Here is a 19604-nt window from a genome sequence, read left to right on the forward strand (position 1 = left end):
AACTACAAGTAGAGAGCATCCTATATAAAACAAAATGGATTTTTGTCAGAGGTTGCCCCACATGCTTTTGCTATTAGGTCACGAAGCTAGGAAAGCGTGTAATGGTTTATCCTGGCACCGTGTTTCCAGACCGCGCCCTGGCACTTTGGGATGGAAAAGCGTGTGTGGAGCTGTATCATCTTGTCCAGCCCTCTCGCACCGCATTGTGCCTTCCCATTCCTGTGATTTTGGAACCTCTTAGATTGAAAAATGTGTAATTAAAAACCTGAGATTGCTTCCAGTAGCATATTTGCCCCTGAATCACCATGCCAGAATTAGTGCATTTTTTTTCTGGTGCAACGTCTTTCTCTTTTGAACGTTTTCCTCTTGCTGTTGCTGGGCAGAAAATCTATACAAGTTACAAATTAAGCTGGCTGACTGCAGAGAGAACTAGAGAAAGTATCATTCAGGAGAGGAAATCGTAAATACAGGGAATTAAAGTTTTTATGGTTACAATAAAGCAATCTCTCGTAAAATTTAGGTGAAATATATTTATTCAAAAATGTGTTTTTAAAACAGCGATCATTTTAACAGTTATTTAATGTGCTTACCTTACAGTAACATAAAAGCACATCTGAAATTGAGGATTTCTTGCAGAAGAACTTTTAGCCATCTGCAACGTATGGCTTGCTAATAATAACAATCTTCCATTGGTGCCAAAACGATGGTTTGGCAACTGAAGCAACCAAGAATTAATGATCAGGACACAAGCACGAAGAGTATAATTTGACAAATAAAACAATGAAGAGTGGCCTGTTGCTGTCATGGTTTGCTGTCAGTAAACTGACCACCTCAAGCAGATCTCTGAAAAGGACTGAAGGACAGAAAGTGGGCCAGGGAACGTATCCTCCAGTGTGAGGCACTGGATAGAGAACTTCCTATCACTGTGGAATGTGGACCCTAACAAGGCTGAATCTTGCATGGGACAAGCTCATTTGTACTCACAAGTATGGCTGGAGAACAGGAGAGACACAACTGGCAGAATCAGGCAATGGAAGTGGAGGTTCAAACTGCTTGCCTTTAAGGTAAGTGTCTGTGTTAACTGTGGGGCATGTTGGAAAAGGAGCATTTCAGAATTATGTGGTGAATTTACAGCCTCTTAAGTGACAACTGACATTTTTGTTAGATAAGGTTTCCTGAATCATGAAAACTTAAATTACTGTTGTGAAGGATATTGCATGCAATCGGAGTGGTTTCCTTTATCAACTGAAGCAAAACCCACAGCATTTCATTAGCTTGTGTGTAATCAACTATGTTATCTAATATGGCAGCAGGGATGCTGGAAACGTAGCTTAACAAAAAAAAAAAAAAAAGATACATTCATGAAACAACAAAAAAAATCTCCTCTGGCTGGTATATAATAGATCCTTGTAGATAAAAGAAGTGCTCTGAGACATTTGCTTTGTTTTTACACTCTGATTTTAGGTGTCCTTTATTGGCCTCTGAGGCAGGACACTAAGGCAGGCAGTGTTTTACTCTCTCTGGTATATATTTTCTTCTACCCTTACATTCACTTGTTCCTGGCAATTTACTGGCATGTGTGCTATTGGGCCAGCGTTGGTCACACTGGTAAGATGATGTGGTCTTACCACTGTGGCATAGTTGATATGCACCAGAAGTGCAAGTCCACATTGGCAACTGGATTACTGCCCAGCATGTCACGAATTATCTTTGGCGTCACGCTGCCTTCTGCAACACAGAAATTGAGGTAATACCAGAAGTTCAACCAAGCATCTGTTCTGCTGAACTAGCCATTCATTTTTATAAAGCTCTGGACCCATGGTTAATCCTTCTGGCTTTGGGGGAAGAGATGGGAAAACACGAATCAGAGTTACCTCAACCATTATGCTGAGGGGAAGGAGGATGGTTGGGAGAGAAGGCAGGAAGGATGGAAGAACATCCATGGAGGGAGCTGAGGATAGACAAATTCCCAAATGATGCATTAGGAGCCATTTCCTAGAGCATTTATACATGATAGCATGCTGCAGGCTCTGGAGTGACTTCCCATTTTATCCAGTCAGCTTCAGCATTGAATATGTGTTCAAAATACAAAGAAGATGGGCCTCATACTGTACAGCAACACATACTTTCATGGCAGGTTTAGCTAACATCCACCCACAAACACGAGTCATTACTCAGAAGCACACTCCAGTGTAGACATATCCTGAGTCACTTCCATCTCAGAAGCTTATAAATATTTAGTTCGCCACTCAGCTTTTAATTTAGCAGAGCAACAAAGATTCATTAGAAAAATCTCCAGAATTATGTTTTACTAAGAAGCTTCTGCAATAACTCCATTCTTGCAAGTTCCTTTTCATTTCTGCATAACTCAGAATTATTTGATATTTATAACCTACAAAAAAACATAGTTGAACTAAGCATGATTTTCCCCTGATTCTAGGCCTTATGTAATCAGTTTCATCAATTTCAGATAGCAGCTTTGTTCATTGCAAGAATATTTTTTTATTTTATCCCTGGTGAACCTAGTAAGGATACGACCCTCCTGATGTCAATACTGCTGGTCCAGCAAACCATACCGGAGTCAGCGGGGATGTACCTGGATATACAAAAAAAGTTAAATGGAAAATACATCAACCAATTTTTTGGAAGAATAAGATCAGGCTTTTGGAAAGAAAAAAAAGAGGCTTGCGTACCTCTGTATTTTTTGGCAGTAGCAGGAGGGGGAGGAGAATGGCACTAATTAAAGATCTAGCATTAGGAAAAACTAAATGTTATTGTTTTATAAAACCATACGTTTGTTGATATGATTACAAGTGTTTGAGTTTAAAATCCTTGTTATATAAAAATGTGATTCTCAGGTTTACATTTCTCAAATTAACGGATTCAACCAGAAGCTGGTGAGTGCTTTACAGCCCATCAATGCAGACTGTTTACAGACTGCTGGAAGCCCATGAATCACAGGCTGAGCAGCACTTATCTCGCAGAACTGTTTGAACCTTGTAACTGAAAGGTAATCAGCAAAGATGAAACCAGATTGACTTGTGATGCTTTCTTTTTTCCCCTTTGGTTAGGAGTGCTTTTTCTGTTTGCTATTTTGGTTGATTGATTTTTATTTCAGTAGTTCACACATGCAGATGCCAGATACTTGTGTTTTTAAATGTTGTAAAAGCAAAACACCTATTTGTGTCTTCATTGTACTATAGGAAAAATATCATTCTCTGTGTAACATAGGCAATAGGTTCCTTTTTTCTACAATCTTGGTAAAAGACTTTGCATCCTTAACAACAGGGAAATTGTTGTCCAAGAAGAACACACGGATAGCAGCAGAACTAATGTCTGCTTGGAAGAATACAGACTTAGGTAAACTTGGCAGGAGGGCAAGGGAAAGGAATGTATAAAGGCCAAGTCAACGGAATAAAAAATATTTTTTTTTGTGGCCTACAACAAATGAAATAGGAGAGGCAGGTTTTCTGCTTACCATAAAATGTATTCCTATTATTTTAGAATTACTATAGCATGAAGGCTTAGTCAAAGCCAAGCATCACAGGTAGGAGAACCCTGATGAACACCCAGCCTCATTGAACAGACTTGTTATTTTCCAGTGAATAATGAAGGGCTGAGATGAAAATATGGGGTCAAATAGGCTGATTCATAGAGCATCACGCTTCTTCCTTTGACCAGGTGTTTTGTAAAGGGCTGAAGCATGTACCTGCCCTGGTGGAAGTCAGAGCGCATGCAATTTGTTTATGGCAAATAGTAGGGGGAGTTTTAAAGCACAGAAGAGACTGATTCAGCAAATAAATGCAGAGTTTTGTGGATTGTATTAGAAGAAGAATGAATAGCTCATGTACAAAGGAGGCCTTGGGAAAGGTTCTTACAATAGTTTTGGATTACATCTATCTGATCTGAAAGCTGCATGGGGCTTTGACTACTATGCACACGGTTTGTAAAATGCATTGCACATCCATGTCAGTCAAAAACCTTTCTTATTTGGCTCAGGTATTTGGGTTGTATTACAAAGCTCAGTTCCATGCTTTCATTTTCCTGGTGCTGCCAAGGACAGCACTCTTAAAAATACGGATGGCTGTCCACGTATGCTCAGACTTACATTTTAATAAGGAAATTCTATTTTGATATAGTTTACTATGTCAGGCTCTTGCACTGATGTGAACTTTGATGACTTTTTTTTGCTTGTTTGTTTGTTTAAAGGGAAGTTTGCAAAGGAATGAGTACAAGTTGAATGCGAATGAAGGCTGGGTGGAGGTCATCCAATGCTCGGATGTCCTAGCTTTTAAGTACATATAGAACAGCAGGCAGGAATAATGGGAAAAAGGAAAGTGTACACTTCTCCCCATGAAACTATGGCTTCTTATCACCGTTTCTTGCATTCTCTGAGAAGACTGTGTTTCACAAACCCAGCGGAGAGCCAAGAACATAGCATGGTTGCTCGTGTAGCACATACATAGGAACAAATTGATTTGAACATTAGTAGCAACTTTGAGCCTGACTGGCTGTACTGCACTGATGTATATTAAGGAAGTCTTTAAACACAGGAGCCTCTGCTGTGGTTTAGCCCTGGCAGGCAGCTCAGCACCACGCAGCCATGTGCTCACTCGCCCCCAGTGGAAGCTGGGGAGAGAGTCAGAAAAGTGAAAGTGAGATAACTCATGGGTTGGGATAAAGACAGCTCAACAGGCCAAAGCTGCATGTGCAAGCAAAGTAAAATAAGGAATTCACTCAATGTTTAGCCATCTCCACCTGCAATCTTGGTTGTTGGTGTTTTTGGGTTTTGTTTATTTTTCCCAGATAGGAAGAAAAAACAAACAAACATTTCTTAAGGGGTTTCAATCTTAGGTATACCTTAAGTGCCGAGTTTAGACTGTTGTTCATCTGGTCCGAAAGCTCCCTCATTATAGGATTCTGTTAAATGCTGTTCTGTCACTGTTAGTTATCATGTTAAATGCAAAATCAGTACAGGAAGGTGATGAGGAATTTGGACCTCTTATGCCAGATTCAGTTGATAGATGCTTCATTTTATTGAACCACTGGCTTTGATTTGTGTCTGCTTTCATGTAACTTTTATCAAAATTACATTTGGATATGGTTGGATGACTGCAACTCCACCCCGCAGAGCTGTTAATGCATCGGTGTTACAGCCTAACACACAGCTGATGTTAAGTGAAACACCTCTGATGGTGCCATATGTATTAAAATACATCATCTGCATTCCAATGGGATTTAAATAGTGTAGCAGATAAAATGAGCACAGAGGAGGTATAGCCACCAGCAAATCAACAAGTACCACAGTTCTGCCAGCTCTGCCACTTGTGATTGCTAGCTACACCCCTGTGCAGCCGGAATAAGCACTGAAAAACAAAAAACCACATGCAGATGCTGAGAATCAGCAAGGCCTCGAGTGTTTCAGTGTAAACATAACACTTGAAAACAAAACAAAAATGAAAGTATGACTGTCTACTGATTCTCTCTCTCTATATATATTGAATTTTAACCTTATTTTTGTTTTGTTTTGCTTTTCTTTCTTTCTGAAGTGTTTGTCAGGGAGGAAACTTTCATTACTAGTGGTATTTCCTTCGTTAGAAATAGAAAACATTATGTCTATTTAGGTAAATCCCTTTCCTTCCTATTTCCCCCTAGCACAGTATGCAGTCTAGGCCTTGTTGCAGTGTAGCTGCTCTGATGCGTCTCCTCCCAGTACAGGAAGCCAGGAAGTCATTCCTTTTGTAGTTTTGGGAAGAAGAGCCCAGTATGTGCACAGGATCACATCACATGCTTTCATGTCTTTTTTTTTTTTTTTTTTTTTTTTAATTGCAGAAGTGGTATCAGACTGCAAAGTTTGGATCCGGGCTTTCTCTGCTTTTGGAACCGTTCACGTCTGAGCCATTTACAAAAATAGTCACACACTTCAGAACCAGATTTCAGGCTTTCTTCCCTGGCATATGGGATTTCAAGTCAAGCTCCTCTGCTGCTTCTTTAGAAAAACAAGTTCAGTTTCTTCACATCCTTGCTCTTGACAGGCCACCTGTACCCACAGTGTGCTGCATGTCACTTTGGGATGGATTTGGCTAACCTCTCGCAGCTTTGCAGCGACATCTTGTGGCCCAATTGACCTTAAAATGCATCAGGGTGGAGGTCTCATGAAGATTAAGACGGTGAGGAGGCAGGGTGCCATTGGAAAACCAGTACATTAATTGTGTTTAATTAGATAAGTGGCATTGCCACTATGATAGTCAACTTTACAAACAACCAACAACAACGATAAAGTTAGAAATTGTTTCAGATGCTAAACAAAATTGGTGTCCCTGAAACTTTTACTATATAAAAATATTTGCTTTTTCACCAATGTTTCATGAAGAATCTACTTCAAAAAAGGGGGAAATCATAACAATTAAATTACTATAAAAGTAAAATTTTTCTTCTGATGCAAGTAATCTAAGAAGTTACATGTTAAAATAACAAGTAAAAGCATTACAAACAGGACTTTTGTACATTGAAAATCGTGTTTTATCCAGAATCTGGAAAAGTAAACATTTTTCATTATTAAGTTCAACAAAAAACTCTCCAAGCTGCCTTACTAAGTTTTAAAGCCTTGAAAAAATATAGAAAAGTTAATAAAGAGAACGGAGCTTGACACTTTGTGAAACTCATTGAGACAAAGCAAACAGCAAACTAATTCCAAGCAAAGCCATTCCAAGATTAATCATGCTGTTGTACTCTTCTTAGGCAGTCTTATGGAATTATACGCAGGCTTTCCAATTTCAGCTCATAATTTTGCTTTTTCTAAACACCATTGAGTATTCAGTAAACAGTTCCTTATGTGAAAGATGCCCTCACATGATGTGTAAGACATAATCAAACTCTCGTGTTAATGGAAAGAGTCCCAATAATTTCACAAGATCACAGAAGATCACTGCCAGCAACTTTGGAGTATTTTGCTGCGTAGCATTTCACCGTTGTCCATCAGGCCTTACTGGAATTTATCAGTTAACCCTAAAAATGTAAACCCTGTGTACGGTATTTGGAGATTAACACACAAAGCCCCAAACTGCCATAGCTGGAGTCAGTGGCAGAGTGTTCAGCAAAAGCAGAATCAGGCTTAACTCCTTTTATGAGACCGCTGTAGATACTTGCCCTTCCTCTCAAGGCTGCAAAGTTTGGACAGCATAATTGGTAAGTAGTCATAGGTAGCAAAAGTGAGGGGAAAACACAGTTTTGCAGAGAAAAGACAGCTTTCAGGCTACAGTTGGTGACCTCTTCCAATATGAAGAACATCGCTGAGTGAAGGGCTGTCTGTGGCCTGCCCAGGGGAGCAGAGGTGAAGGATGCTGCTGCAGGGAGCGAGGCTGGCAGGAACCAGGAGCCTTTCAGCCTGCCACCTCCAGGGATGTTGCTGTCTCTGTGACGGGTCTTCACGGCAGCATCTGCCTATGCTTCACTCTAAACTCAGCTCATCCATGCAGTCACTCAAAGCAGTTTCCAGCCCTGACATTAATAATGCCTCAGAATAATTAAAACAGCAGCTACACACAATATTTTGATGTCCTGGATTTAATCTGCGTACCCTGCCTATACCCTTACCTCCTTCCCAGGCACTTTGAAAGGCTTCGATCTAGAATGGGAATGGAATTAACTCAAATTGCTGAGTCCAGGGTATATTTCTCTCTCTGTAGCAGGCAATTCCATAGTCTCCCAATGAATTCTATGTAAATGCCGCTGTATACATTTTCTGTGTAAATTTTGCTTCAACAGAAGCAGAAGCCAGCTGTGCAGCCGTAGCTTTTCCTGGTAGTTCCTCAGCAGCCTGCAAAACTGTACGGAGTGCTCTGAGCCTCTGACAAATGTCAGTGATGACACCAGACTTTAATGAAAATTTAAATGTATCTGTGAGCTGTACTGATATCCTTTTAAATGAATTGCACTTGAAAGAAATTGCACTAATATGTAGTCGCATTTTTAAAATGCTTTTGAGATGCCACACTGCCTCATGCATCATTTGCAGCTTACTTTGTTCAGTCCCAATCATGCAGGGGTTTCAGGCTGCAGCTATCCTCTCAAACACTTCGTAACTAGAGGTTCCTGTATCAGCAATAAAGTTTTATGCCCTGGACCCAGCTCAACTTTTTTGAAAAGTGATCATCTGGAAGTCAGCCTGAGACCCAGCTGTGTCACACGGATTTTCCCTGCTTTCTGAAACAATCTGCTCCACTGTTTTTGAAGCTTCTGGACCTTGCGAGCAGGGACTATCCAGAGCATCACCACTGCTGTTGCAGTGAAGAGGGGAGGCGATGTCGGAGGGCTGGTCTGATGGTTTGCCTGGAGCAGACGGCAGAGGCACGGACAAAGGAAGATTCATCATGTAGAGCACGTTGCCCAGACGTCGAGACACCTTTAAAGACAGAAACACAGTTGCAGGAGCTGCTTTTTGAGGTAGAGTTAACATCACTAAATGTTGAGGCTGGCTGTCACGTAGCAATGCCAGGGACAAAGCCTAGAAGCCGTGTAGATCCCAACCATCTTATCAGTGGTTAGCAAAAGTGAAAAAAAAAAAAATCTCTCCTATTTTCTGTCTCATATTTTTCTAGGCTCGGCCTTTTTCCATTTTTCTTGTGGAAGGAGCTTGGCAATGCTCAGCACAGCCTGCCTGGGAAATGGCTCAGCGTGCTGGCGCTGACAGCTCTTGCTCTCTAGGTACTGTGGCACCCAGGAGACAGAGGGGAGGCAAACTGCCAGCCAGGAGCTGGGAAGGTGGTTTTAAAAAGAAGAGTGACAGAGAGCTTGAGATTAAAGAAAACAGACAGGCAGACAACAGAAACACACAGAGAGTTTATATTACTGGATGAAATGAAGAGCAGAAAATTTTAAACATAAAGGGACGGCCTGCCTGTGAAACATGTAAGGTTATATTCCCAGAAAGGCTGTAGAAACATTCACTTGGCATCTTTAAAGGCCAGGCTGGAGCAAAAGCAAGTATGTATCAGAACACTTCTTACCAGCTGGGAAAGGAAAAGAGTGCAATAGAATAAATCCATCAAAATCATCAAATCCATCTTTTCCATTGCCAGCCTCAGCTTAGCCTCCAGTTCAGTTGTGTCCTCACTCTAGTTTGGGCATCTCTCAAACTATCGGTCCTCACAAGCCCTCCACCTCCAGTGTCTCCCTGCGTGCTGTCAGTATGTGCAGAGAAGCAAAAGCAAACTATGCTGGAAGCCTTTTTTTTTTTTTTTTAACCTCAATATTAACAGTAATTACCTAATCAGTGAGAAAAAAAAAAAAAAAAAACATGTTTTAGTTTAGAAAAAAAATATCCCGATAACTTCTGACTCTTTCACGTCTTTGTGACTTGTTGGTTTTGGTACATTTGGTGATCATACCTGAGAGCGGATTTTTAATGCTGGTCCGAGTTTTAAACCCATCGTATCCAGGAGATGTTCTTCTGTTAGCAGCGGGAGGGTTTCTCCATCAATAGCGTGGTCTTTGAATATCTTACATGAAACAAAAAAATACCATCATGGGGTGATAAAGCAGACTTCACTGGTTATTTTTTTTGCTTAATCCCGAGGCATAGACAACAAAAGGAGGAAATAATTTTAGTGTTTTATCTTCCTAGTTCTCTCTTAACGGCAGTGTGAGGCTGTTTGCTCAGATATACAGATAGCTGCACATTTGCCTGTAGCTGGTCTACTTTCTTTTCTTGGGAACTTTGTCATCTTTCCATGTTAATTAGTGAGGTTTTTGTTTGTTTCATTTGGGTTGTTTTGTTGCTTGTTTCATTTTAGGAAACTTGAGCAGCCTGCTGTCAATGAAAGAGGAGTGTTCATCTTGTTAGATCTTTCCCAGCAGTGTATGCGATTTCAACCTCTTGCATTTCTCATGATATTTCACTTTTTTAAATGCAATGACACTCATAAGAGCTCAGAGGGGTAGGCGGGTTAAACCAATATCCAAGAATGTAGAAGTGCTTTAAAAATTGTGCAGGATATGTAGAAAGAAAAAAAATAAGATGCTTTTTTTTTATACTGTTGTTTTGCTGCTGATCCTCTTAGTGCGTGTCATGAGCAATGACTGCAGATTGCAGCATGCGAGCAGAAGTGCATGCGACCTCTCAGAGCATGGGCTACTACTAGATTTATAACTTTGGGACAACTAGCTAACCTCTAACATATTTGTTTGACCGCCTTTAAATCTAGAGGATCCTAAAGACAAAATGTGACTGTGAACGTGATGTATGTTTGTAATCACCTGGGCATAATCTGAACAGCCTGGGAGGCTGCTGATGAAGTTGTATACATCATCCACAGTCCACTTGCGAATGTCTTCGATGGTAGAAATGTCTTCTCCGTTCAGGATCAGGCCATGTGCTCCTGTAAGGAAGAAGGACAAGCGTAATGTTTTTAGGACTCTGCTGGCAAATCGGTTGGAAAAGACTGTTAACATAAGAATTTGTACACTTAGCCAGAGCCCCAGATTTTAACAGCACTGTGTATAAATTCTACATTTAGCTGCCATGACTCTGTTGTACCAAAATTTAGCTTAGATCAAAGGGAAGAAACAAGAGAGCAAGTCATTAATAATACTGAATATCAATATGCCATTTAACTGCAGGCTGGAGACTTGACAAACCTGGAGTTAGCAATGGGTTGCTGGGTACTGGAAACCCATATGGTAGTGCTGAGAAGGGGATTGCAGAAGGGTACATGTACTTGTCATCAAACGCAGCACAAGAGCTATTAGATTCCTTCTCATTTGTGTTGCTGCAGCTGTTGCTTTCAGCAGAAATTTCGTGAGCAGCACAGTTTTTCCTCAGGTCTTGTTCAAACTCTTTGCAGTTTTTGGCAACTGCAGATGGCTCGGTCTGATTTTTGCTTTGTTCGTGTTTGTTTGGTGTCTCCACCTCGGCTTCTTTCTTGTCCTCTTTCTCGTCATCCACTGCGGTGGAAGCAAGGTCTGCAGTTTTGTCTTCGGCTTGGCTCTTGATGCCGTTGGCACCACAGTCTGCGGTTTTGGGATTTCCAGCTCTTCTTCCTGGCCGGCGGCCCCTCTCCCTCTGCAAAGCGCCGACTGGAGGGTATGGGCTGGCTGCCATGAGCATAGTGTTGCCGTGAATTTCATCGAGGGTGGTACGATGAACGTATAAGTCACCAGGAAGGTGGCCTTCAGGTAGTCTGTGCCTGCCGCGGAAAGCAATGGGGCTGGCTGGCATCCCGTGGTAAAGGAAAGGTGCTTCCAGGCCCAGCAGCCCTTTCCGATGAGCTTTCTCCATTTCTTTTTGCTGAAAAAGAGCACTCATCTCCATTTCCATCCTAAGAGACACACAGAGCACAAGCAGTCAGGGCAGCTCTGATCTTTAATCATCTCTTTTATTTTTTTTTCGTGTTAGATTTGACAGCGTGGCCTGCTCCTCCGGGGCCTAGAGTATTGGGGGATCACTGGACCTTGGTCAGGGGCAGAGTCCCTTCAAGAACAAAAATTTGGGCCCATTTGGGCCCAGCACAGCTGCAGGGGTGCAGCAGGTTGTTTGATAACACCTGGTTATCAAAGCCAGAGGAAGTGGGAGAGCTGGGGGCAGAACGCAGGGGGAAGGTGCTAGGACTGGCTCAAGAGTTGGGTAAGAATTTGTCTTGGGGATTTAGGCTGAGCTTATTCACTTCGGGGGTTTCTTGGGTTTGGTGGGCTGAGGGAAGAACCTGAACAGGCAGCGGTGGTGCTGATATGGCCAAGGGGATATAGGCTGCCACTATTTGTGCCTAGCTATTTTTTATTTATTTTTTTTACACTGTGTGGCGGCAGTCACGTGAAGCACATTGTTGATGCAAGTCTTGTGCTTGGAGGAGTTCAGCAATCAAGACTGGCTTACTGAAGAGCTTAAAACACTTCTGTCATAGTTCTCCTGAGATGCCTAATCAAAATTTATCAGTTCTTTGCTTTTAACCTCTTTATGCAAGTGATGCTGTAGCTCAGTGCTGTGCCGAATCCCAGTGCAGGTATAGCTGGGGTCAGAGTTTCCCTATGGAAATGGTGTGGCTGTGAGGGAGGGCATTAGTGACTACTTCACCAGCTACTGATTACACTGAAACTGGTACAAATGACCAGGCTCTCTGTTGTAACCCTGACATTCACATCGTTTGGTTAAACTGGGAAAGCTGTCCACCCTTGGTGGGGTGGAGACGTGGCTAATCATCCCCAGGGCCCAGCTGTAGAGGCTTAAAGTAGTGCATGTGATAGCACACAGCTGTAAAGTTTGAATTTGTTTTTGACTTTTTGTAACTTCAGGCTGTTTGGGTCCAGAGCTCAAGGGCTGGGTCTGCAATCTGTAGCATGTTTGTTTCTTTAACCAAGCTGATGAGGTTGTTTCTGTTCCCTAACTCATTTTAAGGCTAAAAGCAAAATAGGGACAAGCAGAAAGTTCAACAGTCTCAGACCCTCAGAGATACGAGGGTCCTCTGCTTCTCTGGGTGGTTTGAAAAACTATCTTAATGATTCCTAATAAAAAAATCAGCAAAGTCTGTGACTTCATTGCTTCCATCTGCCTTTGCTGCCCTAATCCTGGCCCACACCTCAGAGCAAAGCTTACTCTCAATTACCTGGCAATATTTTGCTTTTGAACCAGTTCCTGCCTTCTGGCCACAGCCTCCATGGATTCCGGCTGGAGAAAGCTGTATCCTTAAAGAGAAAAAATAAAATGAATTGTTTCCTCAAGCAAATGCACAAACCCCGGAGCAATGCAAAGGCACTTCAAAAGGCTTTTTAAGGCTTGAACCGTGTGCTTCTCCAGGAAGCTGCTGTGACTTCAAGTTAAATACTACTTGTGTTCATTACTTCAGTGGGAATATGTAGAAGAAGCACAAAGTCTAGGATCAGATGTGTCGTTAAGTGCACCCGCTGTTATCCATAAAGGAAGGAGGTAGCAGGGTTGTGTTATTTGGTGACTTAGGTCTCTGAAGTAGTTACAGCTGCTCAGAAAGTAATGGTTAAGCAAAGCAAACCTGCTCCTTAAAGACTATTTTCAGCCTAGATGTCATGTTATTTTAAAAGGCATTTTCTCTTGAGGTAATTTCTTATTTGAGATCTGCGTTTAGAGGAAAAAATCTGAAGCCAGAAATTCTTTTTATGGATCTATACAGAATCCAGAGTTTGCATCCCCTGGTCAAAGAAGGAACCATAAGATAGGACCTCTCAGTATAAAGCAGTGTATAAATTGCTTATAAATAAACTCATGTAAATATATTTTTAGCATGATGTGTGTACCACAGTTCTGCTGCCATGCTGTGGTATCCAGCCTTCCCTTAGAGCTGTGCCCTGTAATTCTGAGTCTTCATTTAGGACAACCAACAAGCCAATTTAGAAAGTGTAATCTGTTGAGAGATAAAATGGCATCTGATACTGTGATTAGAGAATATGTTCAATAAAGTAGTCTTTTAAAACAGCTAATACTGATACATGAGCATGAGTTAAATGTAGCAGAAAATGTTGATTGGACTCATTTGTTTAGCTGCAGACTTCTGTTTAGGTGTGCGATACCTGGGAAACAAAAAAGGAAAGAGAGAACAGAAAGATGCAAATGGTTTGGAAATCAGTGTATTTAACAGAAGTTGAAATCGGTGTTTAAGACCTAAACTGGCACAGTTTAGAATCCCTAGTAAGAGATTGTCTCCTTTTAGTGAGACTATTTTACCAAAGAAAATAAATTAGGGTTGCAGATACTGCTGATAAACCAATGGGGGGAAAAAAAACCTAATAGGTGCCATTTGTTTTCTCAGTTGCATGCTATCACTTTTCAACTTACAGACAGTGCTTCATTACCTGGGCCTGGATAAACACGGTTGGACAATATGTTTGGCATGTTTGTGTGCTGTGGGACTGTGGGCCCGAGGTGAGATGCTATATGAATTTGTCTTGGGTCAGCTGATGCCATCATTTCGGTGGAAGGTAACAAATCTCTGCGAGAAAAAAAGACATTCAGACATTGAAAGGACAATGTTTGGTTAATACTAATATAAGGTTTTTATGTACTGAAGGACAGCACATGAACATTTATTCTTTAATTGCAGTATTACGCTAGAGAAATGATGAAAAATACCTGTCTACCAGTCGAGGCTCGAACTGGGAGGAAATCGCCTGCATTCTCTGCTGGCCAGTGGCCATTAGCGGGGGGTTTACTGCCATCAGCTGATTCCTCATGAGCATCTCCTGGCGCTGCCGCAGTTCTGACACAAAGCATACACAGTTTCCGCTGCCACCTTAACTGCTTTGTTTAACTAATGCGGTTTTATACAATCAAAATGCAGTAAAAATAAACAGGGTGTGCACAGTCAAGTGTATACAAGGACAATTTACAATCAGCAATAACTTGTATATCACTATTAAACTGGGAGAGCATAGCCATGAATGTGAAGTTCTCTGTTTGAGAGAGTTTTCATTTCTAATATGATTTTTCTTTTTAAAAAATCTTACTGGCTGGGACCAGCTTTGTTGTGAGAGAGCAGCTCTAGCAAGAAGAGCCTGCAATTAGAGCCAGAACCTCTGTGTCCAGCTACAGCGTCTGTTGCTGAGCTGCTCTGTGGCCTTGACTCCTCTTCCAGATGCTTAGCACCTCTTGGTCAGCTTCTGAATGCCAGCAGTTCCCCATGTTAACTTTTAATTACCTTGATAGCGAAATGCTTTTTCCAATTATTCCTAAGAGAAATTTGAGATACCTTTTTAAAAGGCATTCAACCTGTTGCTGGCTGTTTCTCGAGATTAGCAATCCTATAAACAAATGTGCCGTAAGGTTTCTTCCTGCTTACCTCCTGCTGCCATGCCACTTGCTAGCCGGTACAAGTGCTTCTCTTCGAGAGCTCCTTGCTCCCCCAGCATAGACATCTTTCTCATGTGATCCCGAGGAGTCATGCTGTAAGGAGACAGCAATGGTTTTTCCAGTGAGAACAGAATCAGCAGGCCCAAAGAAAGGAGTAAGACATTCAACAATGTAAAGAACAGTAGGTTTTATACAAGTTGTCCCATCCCTGTGATTAAGTGTTTAAGGCCAGGCTGGATGGGGTTTGGAGCAGCCTGGTCTGGTGGTGTTCTCTACGTTTCTGAATGCTGCAAATGCTCAATTCTGTGTTGGCAAAGATTGTGGACTTTTTTTTTCTTTTCTTTTTTTTTTTTTTTTAAGGATACTTTAGACTTAAAGCGGTTTAGGATGCTGGGTGCCTCATGAAGAGCATTTGAGCTGCCAAAGTGCTTCTGAGCTGCTAAAGCATGCTAAAGCTCAGTACTAAAGCGTTTTAGTGCAGAACTAAACTGTGCAGCAGCTCAAAAAATAGGAGGCAACTGCGAAGATATTTGCTGTACCATATTGGTCCAGTGACCATCTGGGTGGTTTCTGTTCATGGCTGAGTGGGCTGTACTAAATGCACTAGAAAATGAAGCTGAAATTGTAAACTTCATCCTAACTTCTGTATACCCTGGTGCACCTGACTAGAGAATATGAAGGGACAAAGCAACCAGCAAAGGGCCATGGAAAAAAAAAAAATAAAGGAGGTTTTTATCGTTTTAGTTTAGTAAATCAGGAAAGAAAAAAATCAAAGTTAATGTTAACGCTGATAAAGTTTCTCCTGTCGGATGACTGAAATGCTGTACCACTTTAACATTTTAGGAAATTGCTTCAATTCAATTTTGCTTTTGTTCATCAGGCCTAACTAGAACTCCTGCACTTTTGCTGTTGTAGTAGAAACACCTTCTTTCTCCCCTATAAAATCACACCTGTGACTAAAAATATGTGATGCAACTTTTAAAGTGTGGAATCACGGAAAACCTGCTGGGAAAGGACCCATCTATTCTGACCCAAAACCACCGCCTTCATGTAGGATCAAATACATGTATACCCTGTCTGTTTTGACCAACACCCAAGTGACAGTAACTGTGGTTAGAAACCTTTAGCACCAGTATCACAACATTATTTGCTGTAGGGTCTGGATTTTGTGTAGATGTGAAGCATGTTACACTGGTGGCAGTGTCTGTCTCCTTTCAGAGCTGGAGCAGAGACTATCTAAAACCTTTTTTCAAAATCCTTCTTTTATAAAAGTGAGGTTAACTTTTGAATGCTGGCATTTCCACTGAAAAAAAAGGGTTCCATTCCGTATACAGCAGCCTCCATAGTGGAGCTGATCCGTAAGTTTTGATAGATTATTATCTATTGGATGACTAAAGATATGCCAGGATTCAGAGAGCATCACTTCAGGCAACGTTCATGACATCAGCAACTTAGCCTTGCAAAGGCAGAGTAGGTGGTCTGTTGGTTTGATAAGGAATAGATGTTATATTGAGAAGTCATGGAATAATATCACTTAAAAGTTTATCTTCAACTGCATCTGTAACTTACTGCTTCCACTGACCCAGTTTTTGAATCATCATGAGCCAAAAGGAGGGTTTGATTCCTTAATGAGGTTTTCACTGGAGTTGCTCCATGAAGCTGTTCTGTTTTGTTTTGTTTTCTGTTGTGCCAGTCAATCCTGTCTAATTTATCTTGGATTTCTTCTCAGATACATGAAAAATAACTCTGGTATTTCTGGTCAAAGTTTTCAGGATGCTGTTTCCACTGAAAATAATCTGCTTTCCTAAGCTGGATGTCAGAATACCCGTATGGTGCAAATTTTATGTAAAGGAAATGTTTTGTATGTATGTTATCAGTTTTAAATTCCTTGCTAAGTTCCCTGACTTTCTTGTTCAGGGAAGTATTGAGTTGGTGTGGTAGGATACATACTTAGCTCAACAAACTAATAGTAAGACTAGTATATAACCTTGTGTCAGGAGGAGATACTGAACTCTCTTAATTCGTTACACTGTTTGGAAAAACACCTTCTTGAGTTATTTAGCTGGAGCTCTGACTGGCAGGTCAAAATTAGGGTACTTAAAGCTCATACTATTTTCATAATAACTAGCATAGTAGGAAAAAAAAAATCTCTAAGAAGAGAACAGGGAAAGTATACTTCTGATACATATATTAGCTGGGATTTAAGAGCAGCTCAAAATCCGGCCGCCGAGTTCATATAAATTCATACACACCAGCTGTCCAGTGTTGCATTCATATATGGCTCTTCTCTGATCCTATTGCACAAATCCTGGCTGTAGAGCACATTTCAGGGATGAAGACAAGTTAATCTGTACCTTTAGAGTCTTACCCTTAGCAAACCCTTCTTGGCAGCAGGCAGAACCACTCACCCAGTACTAATTCTGTCTCAGTTTATTAGACAAGAAGTGGCAAGACACGAACTTCATGAAGCAGAAGCATTTGGAAATCTAATCAACCTCTGTGCGCTTTCAAAATGTCTGTAGCAGTTCTGCGTCCATATCATAATGCCATCTTATGTATAGTACAGATTTATTGGAAGAGTTATTATTTTAGTTAAACACATTAAGATTTCATTGACTAATACTGCTTTTATATACATCAAATGCATATAATTAGCATTTTTAAAGCAATTTTTGGTATACCTTTGCAATGAATGGATCTATGGACTCTTTGAAAGAAGCTGGGTATTGTTTAAAATTTTCATGTAAATTTATGTCAGAGAAATCACTTAAACATATGATATAAGCGTGTATCCAAGCTTATGAGTGAAATATCTGAAGTAACTCATGCATAGTATCATTTTAATTCCCATTGCCTCCTTTCTTAGAAAAAGAAGTTGTGATTACTTGAGAAATCAGATTTTGGTTGAAAAAATAAATATTATTAATACTCTAGTGTTATTAACTGTCATATCAAGGGTTCTTACCTTTAAACTATGCTAGTGCTGAAGTTGTACTTATTCAAGAACCCACAACCAGTAAAGTAAGTTACTTTTGGAAAACAAGAAAGGGATTATACCAACATTATGTTCTACAGGATTGTGAAATATGTCATCTTAATTGGGGTGAGGTACCATTGGAGAAGTTGTAGGGCTAAATTCTAATCCTAGATACGTGGGCACAGACTGCTCAGAGACTGAGATTAGAGTGTAATCCTAAAACTGGATTGAGAACGATACATTCCCTAAAGAAAGGAAAATAACTATATTTACACTGTGTGTGTCATCCAGTAGAGTTCATGTTGCATGCCGCTACACCGAAATGGAGACATGGATGTCTCACCACTTTGGAGCTAGCTAACTGTTAAGACTGCAAGCAGCAAGTCAAAGGTCTTTTAAGCATGTTGGTTTGGGGAAGAGATCAAGGCCTAGTGCTGGTAAATTCAGTCCTTTGGGTACTAAGTTAAGCTGGCAATAGGAGTTCATCTTGTTGCCACTGAAATGTGTGGGGGCAGAGGTAAGGTGGTGTTCCTGCCTGCTACCGAGACACCATCAGCTTTATCGACTGAAACGGATGGCAGAGAGGCTGTGTGCTGAGCACACGTGCACAGCAAGAGCCCTGAGCAGGTGAGACAGGCAGATGGTGGAGGGAAAAGAAGCAGCCCTTCTGCTGTTTGACGTGGCATGGGAGTGGTAAGGATACAGGACAGTGAGCAGCAGAGCGGGGAGTTCTGCTTAGCATCTCTCTGAGCTCCAGGCTGGGACCAAGAGACTGGGTCCTGCAGAAGCACGGTGCTAATGACTTGGAATTGCATTTGTGGCAGCACCCAGAGGCTCCCACTGAGCAGAAGCTTAAGCGTGCACACAAAATGCTGTAACTATGCTTGCTAGAAACATAGGAAAATAACTAAGCAAAAGCTAATGAAAATAGTGGTGGTAGCAGAGCGGGTGTGTGCATGCGTGTGTCTATGTGTAACATGGCACACTGACCCTCGTCTCCTGACAAACTGGTACGTGGCAATCTGTTTATAAAGGATGGGGCTCTGCATTACGTGGGTTATATGCAGAGAGAAAAGCATGATGAAATTTGTTTTCCCTACGGATTTATTTCATAATTGGCAACGACATTTGTCTTTTCATTGAAACATTATCTTGTTGTCTTTTATTCTTTTTGAAAGATTACAAAACATGGCATAAGCGAGATCAGTTAAAAACAAAGTATATTTTTCACTTTTTAAAGATCATTTTTACTTTTAAAGCATTAAGAAAGGTGGTTTTTTTTTTTTTTTTTTTTTTTTTTTTCCATTTTTTATTTCTAAATATTGGAAGTACAAGACTTGGAATGGAAAACTTTCTGATGATCAGAGAACAAGGCAGGTATTTTTAAATGAAATGCAATTGAATTATAGTGGGATTCTTGCCTTACTTTAACCTGAAATACCAGTGCAAATGACAACACTGCCAGTCCCAAAAGAAACCAGACAGAGGAAAGATGAAGATGTTTCAGGAAGGCTCTTTAAAACTATTTATATTTAACAACTCTTTGATTTCCACTGTCTAAGAATTTGAATCTTGAAAACCTGTACCAAATCCTCAGCACCTTTCCCCTTGAGTTAGAATCACACCAGTATCCTTCAGACTTCCCAAAGTTCTTTGATAAAAATGTAGAAAACTGCATTTGGTGTGTCTTAGACCACTAAGATAAAACAAGATGGTACTTTTTTTTTTTTTTTTTTTTTCTATTACTAATCTTTTCAGGCTACTTTTCTTCATTATAAATCAAAAGATATAAATCAAAAGATTAAAATAAAACTG

The 19604-nt window shown here is 40.8% G+C and overlaps 1 protein-coding gene across 1 annotated transcript; it reads right to left on the reverse strand.

The window, feature by feature from the left end:
- Positions 1-8131: 8131 nt before the first annotated feature.
- SAMD7 (sterile alpha motif domain containing 7) lies at positions 8132-14904 on the reverse strand. The gene is made up of 8 exons (XM_032192858.1): positions 14802-14904; positions 14096-14222; positions 13819-13955; positions 12600-12678; positions 10639-11318; positions 10258-10379; positions 9390-9500; positions 8132-8404 (listed from the first exon to the last, which is right to left on the reverse strand). The coding sequence occupies exons 1-8, from the start codon at positions 14902-14904 to the stop codon at positions 8132-8134; spliced, it is 1632 nt and encodes a 543-aa protein (XP_032048749.1).
- Positions 14905-19604: the final 4700 nt, after the last annotated feature.

This window comes from Aythya fuligula, chromosome 9 (assembly GCF_009819795.1).
Source record: "Aythya fuligula isolate bAytFul2 chromosome 9, bAytFul2.pri, whole genome shotgun sequence".
Taxonomy (NCBI): domain Eukaryota; kingdom Metazoa; phylum Chordata; class Aves; order Anseriformes; family Anatidae; genus Aythya; species Aythya fuligula.